Source organism: Anopheles darlingi, chromosome 2 (assembly GCF_943734745.1).
Source record: "Anopheles darlingi chromosome 2, idAnoDarlMG_H_01, whole genome shotgun sequence".
In the NCBI taxonomy this organism is placed as follows: domain Eukaryota; kingdom Metazoa; phylum Arthropoda; class Insecta; order Diptera; family Culicidae; genus Anopheles; species Anopheles darlingi.
The window spans coordinates 52,709,743-52,734,402 of NC_064874.1; the positions used below are offsets into that span (position 1 = coordinate 52,709,743).

Sequence of the window (24,660 nt, forward strand, 5' to 3'; positions counted from 1 at the left end):
TTGTGGTAGGAAGGCATCTGTCCGCAAAATGGAAGTTGAAATGTTTTATTTGATTGCATTAAAAAACATATTTTTAAATTTAACATATTTTTATTACATTATCTTACATCTAGAGTCCCGCTAGATACGATATCAATTGAACATCACGGATTATGTGCCGTTTTTTTAAGAATTACATATCTTATTTTTCAGATGAAGTTTACCGTAACACACAATTCTGAGCTGAATCGTATATATTTTTGCAATTGTTAAGTTGAAATCAGCTGTCTCACCTCACTAACGTCATCTCCCGTGATCCGCGTCCCAACTTAACAATTTTTTCGGTATATATTTCGGAATGGTATATATTTGTTGTACCGAGTTAACATTTCAATTTATGAACAATTAGAAACGAGATTGAAACTTGTTCATTTTCGGCATCATGGATCGCGTTCGTAGGGTTTGTGTGTTTGGTGAATTTTTCAATGAATCCTGTTTAATCAGTTTGCCCACTACTGGGCGAATATGTTTAACGACCGAAGTTCGTTGCTGTTGGTCGACTGATCCGACGATATCAATCACTTTACTATTGTTGCGGTATTTGTAGTACCAGAACTCGAACAAAAGAGTGACACATGCCATACCGATACCAACGAAGATGACAATGAACACCCCTCCGATGTTCTGGATGGAAATACCATCTGATTGGTCATCCGGTTTTTCGCACTTATTTTGCACTTCATCGTTTTTCCACCATTGTTCCTTCAATTTTTCAAGCTCGCGTCGATTTAGTAACATTAGGATACTATATGCAAAAAAGATATATGAATTATGTTAAAAGAACTGTCAAGTTAATAACATTGATCAAGAAAATCGTTTCTACTTTTTAAGGCTTTTCATGTTAGCATGCAAAACAGAAACTTAACTAAATTAGGAAAACCTGTGATGACTCACGCGTTGTTAAATTGATCTTTTAATGGGGATCCTTGTTGGACAGCAATGGCATAGGGTTTACGAGAAAATTCTTCTCCAACCATTTGCAAGTCGCAGTTTGTCAGCACCTGGTAGCGAATGTCTGTTGCATCGCCTAGAAAGGCGAATCCGGAAGCCGAAGTCGAGTTGCGGATCCGTTGAACAGCTTCATCAAGACTGTTGGGAAGACCGGCCTCAAGCATTGCTTGCCACATTTTCGTATACTTATCGCTCACCGGATAGTCCCAGACTGCCAACTTTGACCGTTCCACAGCCGTTAAGGAATCGTTCAGTGACATTTCCTTCCAAATTCTAAGATGCAACGAAGTAATAAAGCGTGGGTTATTCTTTACTTCCTGTTGAAATGTTTAATTGAAAAACTTACTCATAAAACTTTGCCTCTATGTCAGCCATTCGTTGAAAGTAAGTCATCGCTGATGATCCGTTCAGCGGTGCATATAGTATTTTGTACTGTTTTGACAAATCGTCCAACGATTCTACCGGTGTATCAAGTCGAGACACGGTTAAAAAAGCTGCCAAATTTGCTGTATACGAGGCAATAATGATGAATCTGTCGTAATCAAAACAAAATGCGTATGAATTAAAAATATCCAATTGAATCAATTTTGCCCGCCATACCCGAACAACCACCAGGTGGCTGCAACAAGCCTTCCCGAAAGATTTTTTGGTGCCTCACCGCCACCTTGTGGGGTTAATGAAGTCATGCAAAACCATAGACATTCTTTGATGTTGAACTCTCGCTTTTCGTCGTCGTTTTTATACTTTTCACGATTATTCTGATAGCTATAGGGGCTATAGCGATCGAAGAGCCACATTAGAAAACTGGTAAAGAAATAAGCTGCCAGGATGCAAAGCCACACGTTTGTCTCTAGTACAGTAAGAAATTTAAAGAGTGAACTAGGCGTGCTTGGTAACTGCATCATGATGCTGATACCGACGAGATCATAATATGGCACCGTGAAATCAATCACCGTTTCTCGTTCTGCCATTACTGACATTGATCCAAGACCGATATCTGCTTGTTTATCGATGAGCTTTCGCACGATGCCATTCCACTCGCCGTTTTCGTTCATGTTGCCAAATTTTCCATCCTCAACCTCTCGGATTTCATAATCAAACTCGACAATCTCAGCGATTTTATTCAGCAAATCTATACAGTACCCTTTGAAGCCTTTGGGGGCTGTTGGATCGCGCATAATGAATGGTGCTTGCTGCGGAGGGTTTTTTCAAACGTTAGTTGGTTATGATCGCTAATTCATTTTCCATATTAAATATGCCCTAATAGCTATTAAAATAACTGAAAATTTAGTATCTAGTAATAAAAATGGGTTATATATTACTTACCACTACTGTGTATACACGGTAAACGACATCTGCCGTAAGGTTTTTTAGGTCTACCTCATTCGCAACATTGATAGGTGCATTAAGACTTGCTTCCCACGTACCCAGATTACGAGTATTTACTGATGCGCCACTTCGAATTGTTACCGCATTGATATCCATTAAAAACTTCATATAAGTATTACCGTTAAATGGTGTCTTTCCCTTAGGTATTTCAAACGGGCCAAAAGTGGTAGACTCAGTTACTTCGATAAAAGCCATTTTCAGATCGATCGTATGGTTCGGCGTGTTGGTGCCGTCATAGTCTTCGCAGGTAATGTATTTCATATTAGAGGGCCATGAACCAGATTGTAAGATATTTCTTGAACAAAATGCAAAGAAGAAAATAAATTGAAGTTTGGTTAGCAATTTACTGATTGGAAATTTTTGGGATGACGGAATGATTTTTTTTACATACTTAATAGCAAGTAGAGCCCGTAGCGTCAGGTCAAAGTAGAAAAAGCCTGTAATTTGCGGCTCCTGCTTCAAATTGTAGGTTGTTCGAATGCTTCCTAACCGATCTTTGCTACTGCTGTCGGACGTCGGGCGCAGAAACATGATTGTTGCATTTTCTATATTACACGATAGATCTTTCTGCTCTTGTGTGATGACATGCCACGCAAAATTCCGTTCAAAGTATTCATTCTTTGCGGATTCTGTGTAAAAGCAAAGCAATTATACTGCATTTATGCTCATACTGTAGTAATGCAAGGCAAATAAATACATTAGAAAACACTCTTTCATGTAGCTACCTAAAACTTGTTTAATGGATGTTAGCGAACCGAGAACGAAAAAATTGTTGATATCCAAATTACGCAGTTTTTCTATCTGGCTGGCTCGATCTCGGTCATCTGCTATACTGGTAATGACATGCCGAGTCGGTATATTTTGTAGTAAGGCCTTATACTTGTGATCCATCACAAATGTACTGTCGTAGAGAATGGCTGCATTTGTAATATTCATAAAGATAACAATGGAGCGAATAACCTGTGGTATCATATCAGCTGGAGGCATTACCTAGAATGAAGAATATAAAAATGAAATACCAGTAATACTCTGGTAATCGAGTTACACAATAAACATGTGTCAATTGCTCTAAAGTTGTGTAATCTTTAACTTGAATTCCATAATGATTTGAACGTTGCCGAGTTTGCATTCATTGCATTTTGAAGGCGAGAAGAGCGAGGAGAAAAGAGTTCTCAACAATGTATTTTCGCATGTGGAAAAATAAGCCGGCATAAGGATAAAGAGCTTCTATGGTTTAAGAATAACTACCTGCAATAGATAGCCCCGTTTGGTAGGTGTCAAATCACGCCATTGTCGTAAATCACCCTCCTGGCCATAGGAAGCCGATACTGTGGGAATGCCCAGTGCAAGGCTGAATGATTTAATTGTCTCGGATGAGACACCAGTCAGCGTTGTGTCGAGGATAAGATGTGGGGGACTGTTCTCATTTAATGCTTGACTATATTTTGAGCATACTAAAATGTAAGGCATATCATATCATCTTCAGTTACCAAAAAAATAAACATATTTTAAATTGTATTACATGCTTGTAAAAGATCCTTTGAGTCGGTACGGTTGCCTTCCACATATACCATTTCCACTGACAGACCGAGTTGAGGATTCTTTTTTACATAGTTTAGCGCCACCTCGATTGCCACGTTAGCCATGCTGTTGTCCACTTCATTAACGAACACTACTCAATAAATGCGACGACAAGGAAAAATGACTTTAGGCATCAGTACAAACTGGGATGATATGGGGATGAGACAAAGATTCCACAAATTGTCCGAAAACCAAAATTATTCTAATTCATTTGTAAGAGATTTTTCTTTAAGTGGAAATATTACTGAAAAATAATGCTTACAAATATTAATATTTTGTGTCGTTTGTCCTTTAACTTCTTTTATACTGGTAGCTAGAAGAATCATAAAAAGTATGTTCCAAACAAGGTATCTTGCCATTATAGAGGCCAAAAACTAGAAATATTAGATCGATAATCCGGTAGGAGACACCAGCGGACAAGACCACTTCGTATGATAGCACACAATGAAATGGAATCCAATGGTTTTCGGCACCATTGCAACAGTTATTGTTGTATTATGTCCGTCTCCTAGGTGATTGCGATACGATGTTTTTACACATGGTTTTATTGGGAATATAATAGTGCAATTTTGATGCGTACGTTTGATCCTTATATCCTGTTTTACTCTTAATTCAATTCTTAAGTATAAGGATATCAATATTTTGCTTTTCGTTCATTTTTTATACGACTATAAAAATATCGATAGTTCACAGCAAAGCAAAAATACATTTAGCATCCTTGTTACAACAAGGAAAATGTGCGTTTCGCGGAATTACACTCCTGAAAATTCCCATAAATAAATCGAATATGTAAGAATTGTAAGTCGTGCTATGCGATTCTTTTTATTGTAAAGTGATCAATGTTTCTACAATAAATCGATACATTTTGTTATTATTTATTGTTGTTTATTATTTATTGCTCATATTGTTTTATTATTTACGCCAATACTGCGCTAATTTGTGTATTTGTTCAACCAGTGCGGGCATAACAGCTGTTATTGAAATATCAAGAAGATTTTGTAAATGCTGAACTGCTTCTTCGTCGCTGAGGTCGAGCCTTAGATTATCCTCCACTTTCTTCACTGATTTATCCGGCTCTAGCGCAATGTCCGGAACGGAAGCGTCTACCATTAACCCAAAGAGATTGAGCATTACGTTCGCATGTCGACGTAAGTGCAAAAACGCTGTGTAGCAAAGTTTGCGGAAAGCGTGGTAATATTCGGAGCTGATTCCTCCCATTGCATCCACCATTTCCTTGCTCAGTTTCATTGGCGGAGGCATTGGTTTCGGGTCACGACCGAGGATGTATCCAAAATCAATGTGGAACAATTTTCCCGTCGTCGTTAGCAGCAGGTTGTCCAAGTGCCTATCTCCGATCCCTGCGACGAATACATTAAAATTCAATTTCTATTTGATTAACATTTTCATTCCATTTGTAGGTAATCTTACCGAGGAGGTACGTTATAACGCAATAGCCGGCACAGCTTTTAATATAAGTATCCATAATTTCAGGCATGATTCCGAAAGGACCTGTTTCGCAAGGATTGTATTTGCGAAAGTAATTGTGGATGCTACCTTCGCTGTTAAGAACATCCGCAACAGTGACCGAATCAATGTACTGCATAAAACCGTGCCTTGAACTTGTTGCAAGCACTCGATAAGGGGTTAGTTTAAGGTCGAGGTTTTCTTTCTGGAGTAATTTATCCATTAACGTAATCATTTGTAATATAAGTTGATCCTGTCGTAAATCGTCACCATGCTTGAAGATAGCATCGTATTCTATACCAGTAGTAGTACGAAATGTTATCCTAAAATGGACAAACGTAAAGATTAATCGAAATTGTTATAAAAATATAAAACAGTTGAAACATACTTTGAAGGCATGAGTGCACTCTTGAACAAAGACACCTTTTCGGGTACTATTCCAACAATTTGAATATTTGGATCAAGAGGAAAGATTATCGGCCCAAATTGGTTGAAGTTTATTTTAGCCGAACTTGACGAATTTGACTCGATAAGAAACTGTTGGAATTTTTCTGTTTTTCGTTTCCGATTGCCAGACTCCTTAGCAACAACCTTAACCAGTGTAACAAGTCGATCAACGAAATGTTGCTGTTCTTTTAATTGGACATGCATTATTTTCATTTCAGCCGTACCTATATGGTATAGAAGTGAAAGTCATTAAAATAAAACATTGGGCTTGTTTTGGATATGATACTACCGTTATACAAAATTGATAGAAAGTCTCGGAGCACGTTAAGGTACATCTCTTGATTTTTAACATCTTTTTTGCTACTCTTTTCGTCTTCACACTCAATTGTCAGATACCAGTAAAGATAATTAGCAAGAATCGGATTTTTGCAGGCTCGTTTTATTAAAAATGCTGCCAAGTGATTGACGTTTCTTCTACTCCTTTGTATACCTATGTAAATATAACCGTAATAAATATGAATAATCGTAGCAGACAATACAATTTTACACATACCTTTATTTTCCAACGATTCTTCAACGTAAGAATTGGTGTCACTTGAGGCTTCAAATGTTTGAAAAATTGGCTTTACCTCGGAAAAACATTCCTCATGAATTTTCTGTTGTGAAGTAAACAACGGATTTGTATAGTAAAACAAAATATTAGTGTATACATATTGTTTTGTTGATATATTAAAGGGGAGGCCGTATTTATACATGTACACATATATTATGACAGGAAGGAAGGAAGGAAGGAAGGAAGGAAGGAAGGAAGGAAGGAAGGAAGGAAGGAAGGAAGGAGGAAGGAAGGAAGAAGGAAGGAAGGAAGGAAGGAGGAAGGAAGGAGGAAGGAAGGAATTATTTTAAACTCTTTAAAAAGGAAGGAAGATACTTTGATTTGACGCTATACTTACGCTGGTATCATCTACAGCTTCATATTTTAAAGCTTGCACGAGTTGAAGTAAATATAGTAATAGATACTCATCAGAAGCCTCGTTTAGTCTGGTAATGGCATACCTTGAAAAGCGTCACCATAAGATAATTGCTGGGAACGATAATTGTTGTAAACATTTAAATCAGAATATTTGGTGATGCTTACCATCTGACCACGGGATGACGAAAAGTGGAATTTAATAGTTCAAGCGCGTCTTCTACATCCATCGGTGCCCAACATTCGAGCAATGTTAAAGCTTGCCGAACTTCTGTTGCCGTTTCCCAATTGACGCACTTTAGGAATTTCGTCAAGGCTTTTTTGTGACTGCTAAGATAGAATCGATACTTCCAAATAATATCTTGTTCTTCACTGTTGAGTGGGTTGGTCGGCGAATAGCGGTAAACTATTGAGTTAAGAGTGTCTCGGGCACTGCAACAAACAATGATGCATAAATCGATGTAGTTGTTGTATAGTAAAAAAAAGTATATCGTTTTCATTTACATTGCATTCGGTTTTACATCCCTGTCTGAAGTTCCGGCTCTTGCTGATCGCGATAAACGGTGATGCTTACGTTCTACTAAGTTTTCCTGCCAAACCAGAATGATATCACATTAATGGGACTAAGTAATTGAAATGACTACATAAGAGTGAAACAGCAGATGATTGTTTACCTGATAAATTTCACAATCGGGTACTACAACTATCTTCGGTTTGGGTACATACGCGACAACCGATTGCACGTTCATCTCAAGATGTATTACAGAGTACTGAATAGAAAACAAAAAATCCACGGAATTGGCAAAATGCAGATAACAGCAAATAAATCGTAGTCCGCTACCTGGTTTTCACCGATGAAAAGTTGCGGAAATTCGACCATGAGGTAGAGAAACTGTGAGTTTCTTTTCTCCATTTCATTTATGACCTCTAGTTCACGGAACGTTAGTCTGTCCAACCAATCTACCTATAAAAGTGAACCCAACAAAAAAGGACACCAGAATTGCATAAAATCGCTTTCTCCGAAAATAGCTTACCTTATTCATTTCACCGTTTCTATGCTCCTTGGCTAATTTTGAGAGGCGTTGCATTTGGCTGACTCCGTTAATCAAGGAATTACCTGGCAAACTTCTAGATTCTGTGGATTTCATTTGTGGCCACACCTTAAGATCATACAGCCCCTTCCACCAACGAAAAAATCCCATTAGCAAATGTGTGATTTAATAATACGGAGGTACTTACTTGGCGAAATAACCCATTTGTATTAAAAAAAGAAATTGTGGTTCCTCCGACGACAGTCGCCTGTTCACGACCTCCTGCGCAGTCAAAAACTGTGAAACTGAGTACAGCCGATCTAGAGATATCCGTAAATCGAAGTGGTAAAGATACCCATTCGTTCCAGCTTCCGTCATTATAAAAAGAAAATATGTAGATTAACACGTTCAACAGGCAGCGCTTTTTCTCTTAGCTTACCTCCATCGGGTAGTGAATTGCTTATGTGAAGTACAGACGGACAACCCAACAGGTGCACCATTGTCGAAAATCTGTATTTTCACCTTAAATGCCGGAACTTTTTCAGTGTGCATCCCGGAAAACTTGAGAAGTGGTTGGGCGATTAATTTTTCGTACGAATATCCCACATTTTCTCCTTCAAGAGTTCCACTATCAACACAAAAAAGAGGCTGAAAACCCGATTGAGCGACCTATCTTACAGAACTTACATCTTTATTGACAATTTCTCGTGCAGAGATGAGCTTCCAACGTAACGCAGCTTATTTTCCATGTTGGATGAAATGTTGAGAAAAACGCAGAATAAGAAGCTGTATATTTGCTCTTAGCTCTTTGTCTTTATCACGAAGTCCATGAAACTGCAAAAATGATAAAAACTCCAACGTTTTGCAGCAATTTCTAACCAAAACAATGTCACAGGTCCATTTCCGCCTCGAATTTAGACTTTTGGTGAAAATTTTGTTTTATTTTGGGCAAAATGCACATGTCTTTTGATCATCACTGTAACTTTGCTTCATCGCTCACATCACTGCGGTTTGTGGAGTCAAATGTTCCGGGGTTCGGGACCTCGGAACTTTCGACTCCTGAATCCGTTTATAACGAAATTGAAAGTGCGACGAAACGTGCGAGCGAAATCGAAAATGCAAGCGAAAAGATGCTGCCACACGGAGCGAAAATTTACGCGCAAATTTACACATTAATAGCCGTGGCCACACGGGGCGAAAACTCTAGCGCAAACGAAAAAATTAATGCCAAAACTTTTGCGCTTCGATATGTTTACATGGCCGGGTTGAGGAAATTAAAATCGTTTTTTTGAAGAAAAGGATTGAATACACTAGCAATGATCACTCACTGTCGATGTAAACCACAAAAAGAACATATTGTGAGCCCTACCGTTTGCAAAAAGCTTTTACGCTAGGTTTTACGCTCCACGGACCAATAATCGTTTGACAGCATGTAAACGGCAAGCGTAAACGTTTTGGCATTAATTTTTTCGTTTGCGCTAGAGTTTTCGCCCCGTGTGGCCACGGCTAATGCCAAAATGTTTTCGCTTCGTGTGGCAGGCGTAAAAACCCGAAAATTTATACCGAAATGTCAAACGTATTGTTTACATCTGTGTTTGGGCCGCTGAAGTTGATTTCCGAAAAAACTTTGCAGTTTTTAACGATTTTGTTGCTGTTGCTGTTATATTTATATTAAAAATGCAAAAACAATACAAAAAAGAACCTACATTTTCGTAAATAGTGTTTGATAACGTCAAGGGTTCAGCGAAAATGTCCGCGGACGTATAAAAATTTGACAGCGTGTAAGGGTTAAACGAAGCCGTTTTGGCATTAATTTTTTCGTTTGCGCTAGAGTTTTCGCTCCGTGTGGCACCGCCTAAAAGTTTGAGCGCAATTGAAAATGCGAGCGAAAAGTGTGCGAGCCGCGAAACTTTCGACTCTTGGATCGTGTATATACAGCCATGACATGCATTTTTGAACTGCAGCGCGCTAGAGTTTGGGAGTTAATAAACTCAGCTCCCTAATAATCTTCAACTCACTTTTTGATATTTTCCGTATTAATAATCACCTCGGAACGAATTTGCCCGGCAGGAAACGCAGAACTCTCCACGGTCTTTTCAAACGCATTGTCGGGAAAAAGCTGCACACTAAAAAAAAATGGTAGTACTTACTGCGCAAGCGCTAGGAATATCTTTAAAATCCAACAAAATTTATAATATTTTCGTCGCCCGGAAATAGTACTATCATAAAAACAGAACGATTTCATTATCATACTGTTAAGCTCCTCTATCTCGTCGTCGTCTCGTAATACAACCAATTATAATCAGAACGTGCCAACCTAGTTACGAGTATGCTGAAAGAATTAACTAGATTTTCCCTCCAGCATCGGACGCTGTATTGTTATGTGATTTTGAGCATATGGATATTCTTATTAATAGCTGGTAAGTAGCTGAAATTGTCGATTCATATAATCATTGTAATTAAAATATTATTACTAATGCAGGGATGTACAAGTACATTGGATCAATAGAAATGAACAATAATTTACTAACAATTCAGGGATTCGGCTACCATAAAACTAAAGAATATTTCATCGATGACGAGGGTTTTACGAGCTCCTTCATGCCTAATAGGTATTTAAACCAAAGCGAGTGTACACACCCTACCATGCTAATAGCTGGTGAGGAGGGAGGCTCTCTAGAAGGCTGGAATTTGCAGGGGATATTACTTCTTATACGGCACGGAGATCGAGGCCCTATGGCGCATGTACGAGGTATCAGTGGAGTTGATTGTGGATACGAGAATGACCCAGCCCTTGATAGGTACGTAAACTTCGTTCAGAACTCAACCACAAGCAGTACTACAAGTGGCTACTGGATGAAAACAGGTCCTTTTCATGGATTCCCTCTTCTCCCGGCCGCCACTAAGCTTTGTATGTTGGCACAGCTAACCCATAAAGGAATAGCACAAATGCTTCGCGTTGGAGACATCGTCAGACAGAAATACGCCAGCCTCTTGGGGTTGTACAAACGATATCCTTCTAATGGCTCAATGAAAAATACACCGCAAAACGGTACGGATGTTAATACTAAGCAGACGGCTGTAGGAGCTTTGTATAATATTGATGATGTAGTTATCTACTCGACACGCTACCGCCGTACTTTTCAATCTGGAATGGCTCTTCTATTCGCAGCTCTGCCACATGAAAAGTGGCTAGGATTGCACATCCAGGAGAGCCACAGCTTGTCATATTGCTTTTCAGATTGCGCCTGTCCGCAAGCAGAAAAGCTGAAGAGATCTCTTGCTAATGAAATGAGTTGGCACCTCGCTCAGCATCCGGCTATTGGAGCAATCACCCAATGGATCGGCGCAACGATACTACAAAATCCACAAGCTACTTCAGGACAAATTAATCCACTGGATGTTCGAGATGCGCTTTTATCACATATTTGCCACGCAGCCCCTCTGCCATGCCGTAAAGCTCATGAAGCAAAAAGCAGCCAAAGCAGTTCAACAGCAGATCCATTAGGTTTCGATCTTATCAATATTGATCAAGATGAAGATAACTCTGTTGGAACAGCGCCGTTCAACCACGTCAATGTGGATCAAACTGATAACCCAGTTGAGCAGCAATCATCGGATGATGAAGGATGTGTGGAACAAGCCCACGTAACTGCGTTAATGTCCTATGTCCATTGGGCTGGTGAGAAAGAGTTATACGGCCAAACGATGCGGCAACAAGGATTACTTCGTTCATATGGTTTGCTTAGAAATATCGTATCTTTCATGCTCAAAATGATATCGGGAGATCCAGTCAAACTCGTACTGTACTCGGCTCACGATAAAACTATTGAGTATCTGATTGCGTCCTTGGGAGTGCGCTTGGAGCACCCGTTTGTTCCGTATGCATCACGAATGGTGTTTGAAGTATATAAAAGTGAAAAGGATATCCAACACTACTTTCGGCTGGTGTATAACGGAAGAGATATTACAAATGCGATCGATGTTTGCGCTAGTGGCAAAAGTCTTAGAGTTCCTAGAGGTAATCGTGGTGGACGTGGTTACCTTTGTCCGATTGAAAATATAATTCGTTTCATACACGATGACTATTTTCATTCTCTCAATGCAACAAATTACAAAGATGCCTGCATGATTAAACAGGAATTGTAACACTAGCATTAATAATTCTCACTATTACTGATAATTAACATAAGACATTAGGTCCCATTTCACGGTGAGTTATTAGTAATCGAAAAATAGCCTTTAACCGATATTAAATATCGATTAAGTAAATGTATCCCTTTAACTTCACTAGCCGAAATATTTATGAATAAGAGGTTTTTTGTGCTAATTATGGGTTTAATTTTGTGATGGGTTTTAGAAAAATGTGACACTTTATGGTGACCTAATAAGTACAAATAAACGTAACGAAAACGAAATTTAAACCCTTCGTATTTTTTATTCACGCAGCCGAAACAATATTGTGGCTCTCGGGTAGAGGGCGATCACTTTCTTCATGAAAATAGAATATGGAGAATGTATCATTGTTAAATAAGTCTATTGCTTAAAACAATAGGTCGTAGCTTGGAGATGGAAACTGCTAGCGAAAAGACATTGACATCATTGGATTTCCAGGCTTGAAATTTTGCTTGAAAATGCGCTCATATTACAATGCTCAATAGATGCTGCCACACGGAGCGAAAATTTACGCGCAAATTTACACATTAATGCCAAAATGTTTTCGCTTCGTGTGGCAGGGGTAAAAACCCGAAAATTTATATCGAAATGTCAAACGTATTATTTACAGCTGTGTTTTGGCCGCTGAAGTTGATTTCCGAATAAATTTTGCAGTTTTTAACGATTTTGTTGGTGTTGCTGTTATATTTATATTAAAAATGCAAAAACAATACAAAAAAGAACCTACATTTTCGTAAATAAAGAGATGCTGCCACACGGAGCGAAAATTTGCGCGCAAATTTGCACATTAATGCCAAAATGTTTTCGCTTCGTGTGGCAGGCGTAAAAACCCGAAAATTTATGCCGAAATGTCAAACGTATTGTTTTCATCTGTGTTTTGGCCGCTGAAGTTGATTTCCGAATAAATTTTGCAGTTTTTAACGATTTTGTTGCTGTTGCTGTTGCTGTTATATTTATATTAAAAATGCAAAAACAATACGAAAATAACCTACATTTTCGTAAATAAAGCGTTCGATAGCGTCAAGGGTTCAGCGAAAAAGTCCGCGGACGTATAAAAGTTTGACAGCGTGTAAGGGTTAAGCGAAACCGTTTTGGCATTAATTTTTTCGTTTGCGCTAGAGTTTTCGCCCCGTGTGGCCACGGCTAAGTGTTTGATAGCGTCAAGGGTTCAGCGAAAATGTCCGCGGACGTATAAAAATTTGATAGCGTGTAAGGGTTAAACGAAACCGTTTTGGCATTAATTTTTTCGTTTGCGCTAGAGTTTTCGCCCCGTCTGGCACCGCCTAATAGCCGTGGCCACACGGGGCGAAAATTTGCGCGCAAATTTGCACATTAATGCCAAAATGTTTTCGCTTCGTGTGGCAGGGGTAAAAACCCGAAAATTTATGCCGAAATGTCAAACGTATTGTTTTCATCTGTGTTTTGGCCGCTGAAGTTGATTTCCGAAAAAATTTTGCAGTTTTTAACGATATTGTTGCTGTTGCTGTTATATTTATATTAAAAATGCAAAAACAATACGAAAAGAACCTACATTTTCGTAAATAAAGCGTTCGATAGCGTCAAGGGTTCAGCGAAAATGTCCGCGGACGTATAAAAATTTGATAGCGTGTAAGGGTTAAGCGAAACCGTTTTGACATTAATTTTTTCGTTTGCGCCAAGGTACTTTAAAGAGACAGGTAGCATCTTAACCGCTTTGACAGGTCACCATTTTGAATTTGTTTGACATTCATAGCAGGGCGCTTTTATAAACAAAACCACGTGAGTTTCAAGAAGAAGAAGAAGAAGAAGATATGGGCAAGTTTGGTGGTTTTATCAGGGAAAGTACCTGATTTCACTCTTTTTCGAATGTTTAAATGATTCATCTCTCTATTTAAGATCATTCGAGCGACCGAGTTATGTTTAACAGCGAGTGAGCACGGTCCAGGAACGCTAGCTAGCTCTTGTTCTAGGCCGGGTGGCAAGACCTACGGACCGATACCATATTGAAACACTAGGAAGAATTTTGAGAATATTTGCATAAACTTTAACTTTCGTGCCACTTTTCGTGAATTTGAACTGTCGTAATACCACAGAAAAGCGAAAACAGCTCCGAAAAGAGCGTTCCCGAAGTAAACATCCCACCATCCCGTGAATGTCAAACTCTGAAGTTTTTTCTAAAATACGATCGAGGATTTGTTCTGGATAAAGCTACCTGTCTTTTTAAAGTACCTTGGTTTGCGCTAGAGTTTTCGCCCCGTGTGGCCACGGCTAATGAGTTCCTTATAGTAAAACATCGCAATTTCATGATTTCCATTTACCATGTTTGGGTCCGTTGAGGCGAATGAAACGTAGTCTTGCTGAAATAAAATATTTTCAGGACTGTCAAAAGTTTGCTTGAACCATTGTAAAATATGGTACTTCAAAATAAAGTTACAAATTTCAATTAATGTTGACGATATAACGACGTAATTGAAGCTGTTAGCATCATAACTCCAGTAGGACGCTTGGAAGGGAACATCAATTTTATTTTCTCTATGTTGTCAAGGGTAATGTAAAGGGTAAAACGGGAGAAATTTTATGGTGTTTATCACAAACAATTTCTCATCAGAGAACACGTTTCTCGCCTGTGTAGAAATCATACAACTATCGATTATACGTATATTTTAACAGGCGTCGTATGCGATATTACTTATTTGTCGAGGAAAGATAACAACATGCCGACAGTATAAGCCACATATCGTTTTCCACTTTTGAATATGAATAATGGATTATTTTCGATATGATAGTTACCCGTGATAAGTGTTTTGTTGAAAATTGGTACATAATAAATTATAAAATTTAGTTGGGGAAATCGTCGATTCTGTTTTCGGCCTATCGTCGAAATAGACAATAAAAATCCAAAATTATTGAGAGTTAACGATGTTAGTAAAACCAAAAGGAACATAGAAGAGGTATCAACCAACGCTCATTTTCTAAAAAAGGATGAATTCTTTTTCGCGCGCAATTATGTGAAACTAGCATTATCTTATGGAGCCCTTTTCCTGCAGCTGTTTCAAGATAATTAGGATACTACTAGGAAAAACTGAAAGAAATGATGGAATCGAAATTTTTTCTGGCATATATTCAATCGTATCTTTGCTGATTGGGTCCGAATGCGCATGCTTCATATCTAGTTATCGGCAGGATACCGTGGTTGATTGTAGTGAAAAAATTAGAGTTTAAAAAGTTCCCTAGCGTGCATCAAATTGCTCCCAGTTCTTATTTATGGTTTTTTATTGCACTGTCGATGGTATAATGTTCAAGTTTGTTAAAGGGTGAACGATTGGCAAAATCTAGAAGTGCGTTTTGAAGTTGGAAGATTCCCATTTTTTATCAAGGGAGGGCAAAAATTTGATTTTTATTTGCACTAAAGTTCAATTACGGAAGTGGAAAACAAAATGTCTTAGCATTATTACATTTATATATCTTTATATTTATATTGTATATATCCATTTTTTATAACAATAGACGAGCCCACTCTTCTCGAGTAAATTATTATATTTGTTATTGGTCAATTCTTTCCGTTCCTTTCATTTCATTACAAACTTAGTTGGAATTTATGTTTCTAGCTGCATTCACCACTTCTCATTTCCATAGTTGGCAGCTTGTTTATAAAATGGAACCACGGCAAGCAAATGTGTATACACGTCCCAGTGGAATTGAAATGGATCAGTCTAGTTCGGTTCTGTTGCGTGCGAATCATGTTAAGCCGCCTGAAATACCAGTTCGTGCCGGATCTTCAAGTATAAAGGCACCAGAAGTTCCACCGAAAAATATTATCAAAAGACCAACGACAATAGCAACATCTAATAGCGGTAATGAAAGTAGTATTGCAGATGGGTCTGTAGGAACACTGCTTCTTGGGCCTACATCTTCGCGAAATTCTCAGAAAGCGATCCATCACGCCAAAAGTAATTTTCCACAATTCACATCAGCCGGCACTACGACAAGTGCATCAATTGCTTCAACATGTTCAACAAAAACTACGGATAAAATTGTAACCTCTGTTTCCTCCACACATCACGAATCAGGCAAAGTAGTCTCCAAACAAACTGAACTAGAAGACTACGGCTCAGAGGATGCTCTTCGGGGAATCGAGAGTGGACTTCGAAACGTTGAACGTGCCATAAAAGAACAAATGATTTTAAGATCGACGATAGATGGAGAGGACCCATCGAAGATGTCAAACGTCCTGAAATTTGTTCGTCATGAGGTGTTAGGGAAGCTCCCGAATAACATGGGATCAGCTACAACGCTAGAGAATTCATTTGAAACAGTATCGGGCCCTACCGTTTTGCAAGGGTTGAAATACGATCTTTTTGACCAGGGACAGAGGAAAATCAGCTTAGAACGTGGAGCCAGCATGGAAAAATTGCGATACAATACGGGAGGCTCAGGCGACTTTAATAGTGAAAATAGTATGAGCGGTCTAGAACGAGGCACGCAGCAACGTCCTTTAGAGCACCACTTTAGATCTCTGGATCGTCATCTACCTGTCGATCTTCAGTATACCTCTACTCAACGGCAAAGATCACAAGAAATGGAGTTTATCAAGCAACAGCTTCTTCCGGTTATAGCTAGGAACAAGGATTCCAATAGCTTGAATCGTATGGGAAGTTCTAAGGAAGATCTCAGATCAAGGAGACGTTCTTCGCATGACGAGAGTTTGTTTACTAGCAGCAACACAGGTAAATGAACGAAGCTAAACGAAGTGCAATATAATCAAATCTAACTCTCCTTTGTCGTGCAAGTTATGCGTATAAAAGATTCCACACAATGGGACGAATCGACACAATCGGTTATGCAAAGAAAAACACAGCTAACGGCAATGCTAGGTGATTCGCAAAGGCAAGATTAACCGAAATCTATGTATTATAAAATAGAGAACTATTATTGACTAATTCATTGTGACTCACAGATACGAAGCTAAAAGATTAGAAATAGATGCTTGGCTGACAAAGATGGAGACAATAACAGAACGAATGGGGCCTGTTGCAACGACGGCGGATGTTTTAGAGATACAACATAAAGAACAAAAGGTAAGCTATACGCTGGTAATCAAAAATAAAATAAAATGGTAGTGGATAATCAATATGCTTCATTCTAGTCATTTCACGCTGAGTTCCATAAATTTAACCATCAAATAGAGTTGTTCAACCAATTGACTCAAAAACTGATTTCAGTTTATCAATGTGATGACACATCAAGAATAAAACGAATGACGGAATCCATTAATCTAAGGTAAACCAAGAAAGCAATTGGGTTTTCATGTCCTTGTGATTTTTAATATTAAACGGATTGTATGTAATCTTCTTATTTGCGGAATTAGATACAATAACTTAAACACTTCGATAATCTCCCGAGGAAAACAACTACACGCCGCAATGCACTCACTACAAACATTCGATAGAACTTTTGAACAGGTAGGATGGAAATGTCTGAGTCTTAAACTAAACGAAGTAATCGTTCTTCTTGGGTAGTTTCTAGGATGGCTGAGTGAAGCAGAATCATTTTGTGAAAACGCTGAATCGGAAGCTGAGCGGAACCCACACTGTCTACAGGTAAGCCATGAGATCACCATAAGTTTTTGAATGCAAAAATGGTCCTGAGGAATGGTCAACTCAGGCCATATTACTTTGTTTTCGCGTGAAATGATAATTTCCTGAGGACAAATTTTACTTTTAGAGGACAAATACTGAAATTGAAATTAGACATACATTAATTGACTGTTCAATATAAGTGTATGCCTTTTTAATATATACTAGTTGATCCCGCAAACTTCGTTCTGCGACTCGACTCTTGAATTTCGACTACGCAATCCTAAGGTATGCATTAAAAAGAGACAACATTTGAATGGTGATAAGAAAAAAAGACAGATAATTTAGTTCTATAAACTACATATGGAGCGTAATTTTAACAGTTTACTGTCAAATAATTGAAACCTCTATCAGCCGAACTCTAAACGAGATGGCGAAAATAGTGAAAATTGCAACAATCAAAAAAGCACAGAAATCACTGAAAAACATGTGCACACATATATTTTCGTTCCGTTTTGTGTGAAAATTGATGCAATTACCTTCTATGTGTAATTTACAGAACCCAATTATCTGTCTTGGTTTTTTTCTTATCACCATTTAAATTTTGTCTCTTTTTGAACGCAATTGCTAAGGATTGCACAGTCGACATCCAAGGAGGCTTCATGTGTCGAGTGACAGAACGAAATATGCGGGGTGAACTAGTTTATTTCCAATCGTGATTGGTCAACATTCCGCCCGCTCCATCTGAGGCAAAGGCAAAAGACTGGGAAACTGGTCCAGAAATGAAAAAGCGATATTTAGTTTTAGTATGCCGTGCTACTCAACCATTGAGCTTACCATTGTGCTCTATGACTTGTAGCTCAGGACTATTAAGATAATATTGATCACATAAAAAACGTGCATCTCTGACGACCAGGTGGGGATCGCACAACGGATCTATACTTCCAATTTGTCGCCTGTTTGCGGTATATCCCCAAAAAGTATTGCTAGAAATACAAGAAATGCAATGAGATACTAGTATCACAAGGAATACTGGCAAGGACTACGTAAGCAATGTTATTAATCAAAAAGGTGTGTATGGCTGTATCTCACGAATCTGCTTACTATGCTGGTTGATGAGCATACGAATGCTGATACGAGGCATGATAAGGCGATCTAGGAAATACTGTATAATTTTATGGACAAGAGGTAGCACTTTCCAATTTATGAACTATCTTATCGCATCCCGCCTGTTCCGTCGCACTGATAGTTCACAAATTTCGAGAATGAACGAAAACTTACCGAAATCTATAAATCGCTTTATGCTGAGTGGCGAAGGATTAAATTGGGAGTAAAAGTCCAACATTTTGTTGATATTGGAGAAACGTACAGGAAACAGCCTCATCAAGTTCTCAGATCTACGTTCCGAACAGTGACTATACACCACTTTGATAAAGAATCGCACTGCTTTAGGGTAGCGGTTCTACAAGAACACTGTACACCGGTAACGATAGCGGGAGTTGCAAACGACTTGATTTCTGCTTATCACGCCAGATTCCAACTTTTCCAAGTTTTAAAACAATATCAGATCCGATCCCTAACCTCAAACTGAACCGAAACAAGGCAGCAAGGCGATCCCCACGCGATCCCCACATACGCACGCACAATGCACAGACACACACTAGAAATCTGCCCATAGAAAACAAGAAAACTGCCTCTGCAGAATTGTCTCTGCAGCAAAACCCACAAGATACTGATCGTGGCCCTGTAACTATTTTCATCGACTTTTCGTAGCAAATTTGTACTGATTTTGTGAAAATGTGCTTTTTTCGCTGAATTCAGGTTTCTAGTACTCATAGGCTTCTAAGTTAAGATCTAGGGTTCTGCGCAGGCCTCTTGAACGTTTGCGCAGCCTTCACCAGTAGAATGGTCGGTTGTGCTACACTGCAAACGAATTGTTAAAGCGTTTTGTTAGAAGCAAGAGGAGTGAAATAATGATGATGCATTTTGCAGGATTTACAGTCAGATATTGATTCCAACCGTAAGGTGTACGAAGGACTTGATAGTACGGGAAGAAAATTGCTGCGTTCATTGACTTCTCAGGAGGATGCAGTGATGCTGCAACGCAAACTGGATGAAATGAATCAACGATGGAATCATCTTAATTCACGCAGTGCGGCTATCAGAAATCGTTTGGAGTCGAATTCAGAGCACTGGAATGCATTATTGCTTTCAACACGCGAATTGACTGAGTGGGTCATTCGGAAAAATACAGAGCTTACATCGATCGGATTTGGATCCATAAACGGCGATTCCAACAGTTTGCAAAAGCAATTAGTAAGTGCAATATCACTACTAGGAACTGTATAATCTTGACGGGATTCTCATTTATTATATTCAATTTACAGGATGAGCACAAAGCATTTCGCAGAAGGCTTGACGATAAGAAGTCAATAATCGAAAATAATCTAATAAGTGGTAGACAATACATATCGAATGAATCACCACTCTCAGACACTAGTGACTCAGAGGGTTAGAATAATGAATCTAGCCATTGTTTGTGATTCAAACAAGTTTTTTTTGCATTTACAGCTATTGATGAAATTATGTACATATCTGCTGACCAGCAACATCGCATACTTAGTCGTAACATTCGTCGAGAAGTAAATAAACTGTCCGAGCAGTGGACATTACTTATAGAAAGGTGCGATAAATGGAAACATCGGCTGGACGAAAACGTGACGGTTAGTACCAAAAGATATTCTCAATCGAGTTGCTTAAATAAGTCTATCATTCCGCAGAGAATGCGTCAGTTTCAAAAAATTCTTGATGATTTGAGCTCGCGAGTTGCATCGGCAGAAACAATAACACACTCCTGGGCATCGCCGTTACCTGGTGCGGATGCAACTGAAGAGGTGCAGCATCTGCAGCGTCTAAAGGACAAGTTGGTTACCGCCAACGCATTACTGGATGATTGTAATGAGCAGCAGAATTTCTTCTCCTCTTGTCATGTAATTATGCCAAGTCCAATCCTTGCAAAGCTGGAAGATATAAGTACACGGTATGAAGAATTGATAGCTCCAATAACTGCGAATTTTTTTTTCAAAATTGTCATAATCGATGGGTAATTTTTAAAAAAATCCTTTTCAGCATGAAACTTCTTCACATTGCTGTGGAGGAAAGGTTTAAAATGTTACAGCAAATTAACGAGCAACACGGTGATGGCAATTCTTATAACATGGTTGCTGGCAGCAACGTTGGAGATGAAGGAAAGTTTTCTAAATCTCTTCACATTGCAGCGGTTGGCTCATGCCTACCAGATCTAGATAAAAGCGTTCAAATACCCTGGGAACGGGCCGTGACACCTGCTAATGTGCCTTACTATATAAAGTGAGTTATTTCGTTTCTTGTTTTAAAATCATAGTCGCATAGACTTTCAGATAATCGAAGATAATATTTTTTCCTTACAGCCACGAACATGAAAGTACGCATTGGGATCATCCAGAAATGATAGAACTAATGAAATCGTTGGCTGATTTGAATGAAGTTCGGTTTTCGGCATATCGCACAGCTTTAAAATTACGTACCGTGCAAAAACGATTAGGTTCGAGTACATGTATTCTAATCACTGACAAGTGGCGGAATAATTCGAATATACATTTTATGTTCTATGCAGCATTCGATCATCTTAACATGGGAATGGCAATTGACATTTTCGACCGATATGGTCTACGTGCACAAAATGATAAACTGATTGATATTCCCGACATGATCACTATTCTCAACTCGCTATATACTGCGTTAGAATCAGTAGACCGGGTGGTAATGCTCGATTTAGCTATCAATTGGATGTTAAATGTGTATGATTCACAACGTACAGGACAAATTCGTGTCCTAAGTTTCAAGGTATGTTTAAATGGTTGATAATTCTGCAAGTCGTAACTGAAAGCAAACGGTCGAGGATAAAGGACACATACATTTTGTGAACGACAAATTCGAATTTCCCAGGAGAAACATTCAATATTACAATTGTAGCTTGCACATATATCATACAATCATCAAGCCAATGAAGTATTATTTTATTTTTAGGTGGGACTTATTCTTCTGTGTCGTGGACATTTGGAGGAAAAATATCGCTATCTATTTCGATTGATTGCTGACTTGGAGAAAAAAGTAGACCAACGAAAAATGGGACTGTTGTTGCACGATTGCATTCAGGTACCACGTCAATTGGGTGAAGTAGCGGCATTCGGAGGTTCTAACATCGAACCATCGGTACGTTCGTGCTTTGAGCTGGCGGGCAACGTGAGCCTTAACGCAGAAGTATCTGAAGCAGCCATAGAAGCTCAGCATTTTCTAAGCTGGCTGCAACATGAACCACAGAGTTTAGTGTGGCTTCCAGTATTACATCGCTTAGTGGCAGCAGAATCGGCAAAGCATCAGGCGAAGTGTAACATTTGCAAGGAGTATCCAATTGAAGGTTTTCGCTATCGCTGCTTAAAATGTTTCAATTTTGATATGTGCCAAAAATGTTTTTTCACTGGAAAAAGCACCAAGAATCACAAATTAAGCCATCCCATGCACGAGTACTGTACAACGGTATGTATGCTGATTAAACGGATGGATCATGCTTGATATTTTCCAATTAATAGATTAGGGAAATTAAATGGAACAATGTTATATTCATTTCCCACAATAAGAAATATTTATTAGATATTTATTTCGTGTTTGCAATTTTTCATAGGCCACTTCTACCGAGGATGTTCGGGATTTCACTAGAGCATTAAGGAACAAGTTTAAAAGCAGAAAATACTTCAAAAAACATCCTCGCGTTGGTTACCTTCCCGTGCAAAGCGTTCTTGAAGGAGATGCACTTGAGAGTCCTATACCAAGTCCTCAGCATGGTTCGCATACACTGCAAAACGATATGCATTCACGTTTGGAAATGTATGCTTCACGTTTGGCACAAGTTGAAGGAGGTACCAGAACCAATTCAACTCCCGACAGTGACGATGAACATCATCTTATTGCACAATACTGTCAGTCACTTCCTCCGTCTTCGTCAACAAAAACAAGAAGTGCTGATAATGGTAGCGGCGCACCGAAATCACCAGTTCAAGTAATGGCAGCTATGGAAGCTGAACAACGGGAAGAACTGGAAACGATGATAAAAGAGCTTGAGGAGGAAAATTCCAATTTGCAAGCAGAATATGAAAAACTAAAGGCAAAGAAATTGTCCACACCTATAACCACTCCAGACGAAGGTTACAAAACACCGACCTCAGTAACATCTACGGCAGCCTCGCTTTCGTCGACAGGTGGTTCGGTAAATTATTTTTTTTGAATAGATTTTGAATCATATATTATATCATATCTTCTTTAGTTTAAATCATATATTATACCAATTGATTTCTACATTTATTATTCTTTCAGGATATGGTAACCGAGGCCAAACTTTTACGCCAGCACAAAGGTCGGCTAGAGGCAAGAATGCAGATTTTAGAAGATCATAATAAACAATTGGAGGCTCAATTGCAACGCCTTCGTCAACTTTTGCATGAAGTAAGTATTGTAATCATGTTAAATATATTATATTTTTGTCTTAGTCTAGAAAATCAAATAATCCCAGTAATAAATTGAAACAAAATAATTTAAGCCGTCGCAGCCCAAACCACAAACTTTACAAACACGTTCAGTGACAGCTTCACAATTGAACACGGATTCTCCGGCGAAAATTCATCTCAATGGACAATATGATCAAAACCAATGTATGAAAATTGAAAACAAATCATGGTAAATATCACCCCCATTCTTATAAATTTAACTAGATACTTTTTATTATAGCAAATGTAGGACCAAATTATAATTCTGTGTATAAGGCACCAGGAGGAGGAATGAATGGTTGTACGTCTACGCCCGGCGACGGAAACCTGCAACGGGAATCGTTCAATAACGATAACTACGATAAGCAATCGGAAGCTGGGCAACCATGCACTTTGCTAGGATCTGCTACATTTGGCAATGCTAATAAATTAATGACGTTATCGGGAGGAACTGGCAGGAATACAGAATATGGTATGGATGACCGTCCTCCACCTCCAGCTCATAATAGTTTACTGCACATGGCTGGTAAGTTTACGTTAAGCTAACTTGGAATATTTTCATTGTTTATAAATTGAAACGAATGCATCGATAACCGTGCTTCCACCCTCTCACTTTGAGAGATTCAGAACTCGAAAACTATACAAAAAAATATTTTGTATGGAATTTGCGTGTGGAAGCTCGCTAAGCTTATTAAATCAAGTCATCCACTAATGTTTGTTTTTGTTTTTTTTCATGCTGGTTTGCCCTTATATAATACATCGTTTGAACTGCATGTCGTTACCACTAAAACGTCGAATCGCAATACAACATTCGTTCACTGTGCAGGAAGGATGCAGTAGTTATATTTGTAACCTTAATTGATACAAATCTGCCATATTTTCTATATTTTGTAACCCTCAAATGATTTAAAACGAATAATCGATGACAACACTAATATGGACAAATTTGGAGAGCGCGAGATCTTATCATTGAGAGTAAGCCTATACCTTTGTGGAAGCTATTGATACATTTTTAAATCCTTCTTTTGAAAAGCCTGCTGATATGCATACTTTACTAACCTTTACTTTCCGGTTGATTGCATGGAAATATTATTTGCCCAATATATTGGCGGAGTTTGGGCAATATTATGCAGATTGTACAATACATGATACATGAGGTCATATTCCAATATGATGTGAATATTTTTTAGCAACGGCAAAAACCGCCCTTTTTTGGCACATTATTCAGTCTGAAACCGCCGATATGTCAGGATGGCCAGAAACTATCTTATATGGGAAGCGAAAGAAATCAATTTAAACTTGGTTCTAACATTGATGAAATTCTATGTTAAGTCTATGTACTTTCTATGAAACTCTGATAAAAGGTACATAGAAAATTTATAATTTATTTTATTTAGGAGATGATTTTATGAAGAAAATATTTCATTGGCGAACAATTTTGCAAAAATTCCGCCACCAATTAAATAAATCCTTTGAGA

The 24,660-nt window shown here is 38.5% G+C and overlaps 4 protein-coding genes across 9 annotated transcripts in view; 2 read left to right on the forward strand and 2 right to left on the reverse strand.

Moving 5' to 3' along the window:
- Positions 1–207: 207 nt before the first annotated feature.
- Positions 208–4,692, reverse strand: LOC125948768 (ionotropic receptor 25a). Its single transcript, XM_049675137.1, has 10 exons — positions 4,223–4,692; positions 3,902–4,051; positions 3,628–3,833; positions 3,105–3,369; positions 2,771–3,008; positions 2,317–2,674; positions 1,591–2,183; positions 1,337–1,522; positions 934–1,263; positions 208–784 (listed from the first exon to the last, which is right to left on the reverse strand). The coding sequence occupies exons 1-10, from the start codon at positions 4,317–4,319 to the stop codon at positions 385–387; spliced, it is 2,823 nt and encodes a 940-aa protein (XP_049531094.1). The 5' UTR covers positions 4,320–4,692; the 3' UTR covers positions 208–384.
- Positions 4,693–4,755: 63 nt separating this feature from the next.
- Positions 4,756–19,241, reverse strand: LOC125948764 (phosphatidylinositol 3-kinase catalytic subunit type 3). 4 transcript variants are annotated; one of them, XM_049675127.1, is made up of 17 exons: positions 18,882–19,241; positions 18,438–18,586; positions 9,888–9,995; positions 8,557–8,703; positions 8,309–8,497; positions 8,078–8,237; positions 7,873–8,016; positions 7,680–7,802; positions 7,513–7,608; positions 7,343–7,428; positions 7,007–7,270; positions 6,822–6,924; positions 6,425–6,527; positions 6,161–6,361; positions 5,813–6,095; positions 5,389–5,747; positions 4,756–5,318 (listed from the first exon to the last, which is right to left on the reverse strand). In XM_049675127.1, the coding sequence occupies exons 4-17, from the start codon at positions 8,616–8,618 to the stop codon at positions 4,873–4,875; spliced, it is 2,619 nt and encodes an 872-aa protein (XP_049531084.1). In that variant the 5' UTR covers positions 8,619–8,703; positions 9,888–9,995; positions 18,438–18,586; positions 18,882–19,241; the 3' UTR covers positions 4,756–4,872. The 4 variants fall into 4 exon arrangements, with proteins under 4 accessions (XP_049531084.1, XP_049531088.1, XP_049531086.1 ...); XM_049675131.1 differs by lacking the exon at positions 18,438–18,586; XM_049675129.1 differs by lacking the exon at positions 9,888–9,995.
- LOC125948766 (2-phosphoxylose phosphatase 1) lies at positions 10,165–12,034 on the forward strand. Its single transcript, XM_049675133.1, has 2 exons — positions 10,165–10,289; positions 10,352–12,034. The coding sequence occupies exons 1-2, from the start codon at positions 10,199–10,201 to the stop codon at positions 12,016–12,018; spliced, it is 1,758 nt and encodes a 585-aa protein (XP_049531090.1). The 5' UTR covers positions 10,165–10,198; the 3' UTR covers positions 12,019–12,034.
- The window catches only part of LOC125948763 (dystrophin), a 10,482-nt gene continuing 1,444 nt past the window's right edge, over positions 15,623–24,660 (forward strand). Inside the window, exons 1-19 of one of the 3 annotated variants that reach the window (XR_007468612.1) lie at positions 15,623–16,751; positions 16,815–16,911; positions 16,982–17,102; positions 17,171–17,304; positions 17,393–17,486; positions 17,544–17,624; positions 19,593–19,916; positions 19,988–20,111; positions 20,172–20,323; positions 20,381–20,640; positions 20,730–20,969; positions 21,050–21,183; positions 21,256–21,485; positions 21,669–22,178; positions 22,324–22,905; positions 23,013–23,141; positions 23,236–23,347; positions 23,424–23,708; positions 24,009–24,157. Coding sequence is in view for 2 of the 3 variants with exons in the window: in XM_049675126.1 (XP_049531083.1) it covers positions 15,623–16,751; positions 16,815–16,911; positions 16,982–17,102; positions 17,171–17,304; positions 17,393–17,486; positions 17,544–17,624; positions 19,593–19,916; positions 19,988–20,111; positions 20,172–20,323; positions 20,381–20,640; positions 20,730–20,969; positions 21,050–21,183; positions 21,256–21,485; positions 21,669–22,178; positions 22,324–22,905; positions 23,013–23,141; positions 23,236–23,347; positions 23,424–23,708; positions 24,009–24,022 (4,752 nt within the window). In the remaining variant the exon portion in view is untranslated. Of the gene's footprint in view, positions 16,752–16,814; positions 16,912–16,981; positions 17,103–17,170; positions 17,305–17,392; positions 17,487–17,543; positions 17,625–19,592; positions 19,917–19,987; positions 20,112–20,171; positions 20,324–20,380; positions 20,641–20,729; positions 20,970–21,049; positions 21,184–21,255; positions 21,486–21,668; positions 22,179–22,323; positions 22,906–23,012; positions 23,142–23,235; positions 23,348–23,423; positions 23,709–24,008 lie in introns of all 3 variants that reach the window. The other 2 variants (XM_049675126.1, XM_049675125.1) reach the window with 2 other exon arrangements.

Coding starts and splice junctions, on each gene's coding strand:
- LOC125948768 (XM_049675137.1), bottom strand. CDS start 4,319: ATGGCAAGATACCTTGTTTGGAACATACTTTTTATGATTCTTCTAGCT. Junction 3,834..3,901: donor AAAGGATCTTTTACAAGCAT/GTAATACAATTT, acceptor CTTACATTTTAG/TATGCTCAAAATATAGTCAA. Junction 1,264..1,336: donor ATAGAGGCAAAGTTTTATGA/GTAAGTTTTTCA, acceptor GTTGCATCTTAG/AATTTGGAAGGAAATGTCAC.
- LOC125948764 (XM_049675130.1), bottom strand. CDS start 8,618: ATGGAAAATAAGCTGCGTTACGTTGGAAGCTCATCTCTGCACGAGAAA. Junction 7,271..7,342: donor GATGTAAAACCGAATGCAAT/GTAAATGAAAAC, acceptor TGTTTGTTGCAG/TGCCCGAGACACTCTTAACT. Junction 6,528..6,821: donor AAGCTGTAGATGATACCAGC/GTAAGTATAGCG, acceptor ACTTCACAACAG/AAAATTCATGAGGAATGTTT.
- LOC125948766 (XM_049675133.1), top strand. CDS start 10,199: ATGCTGAAAGAATTAACTAGATTTTCCCTCCAGCATCGGACGCTGTAT. Junction 10,290..10,351: donor GATATTCTTATTAATAGCTG/GTAAGTAGCTGA, acceptor TTACTAATGCAG/GGATGTACAAGTACATTGGA.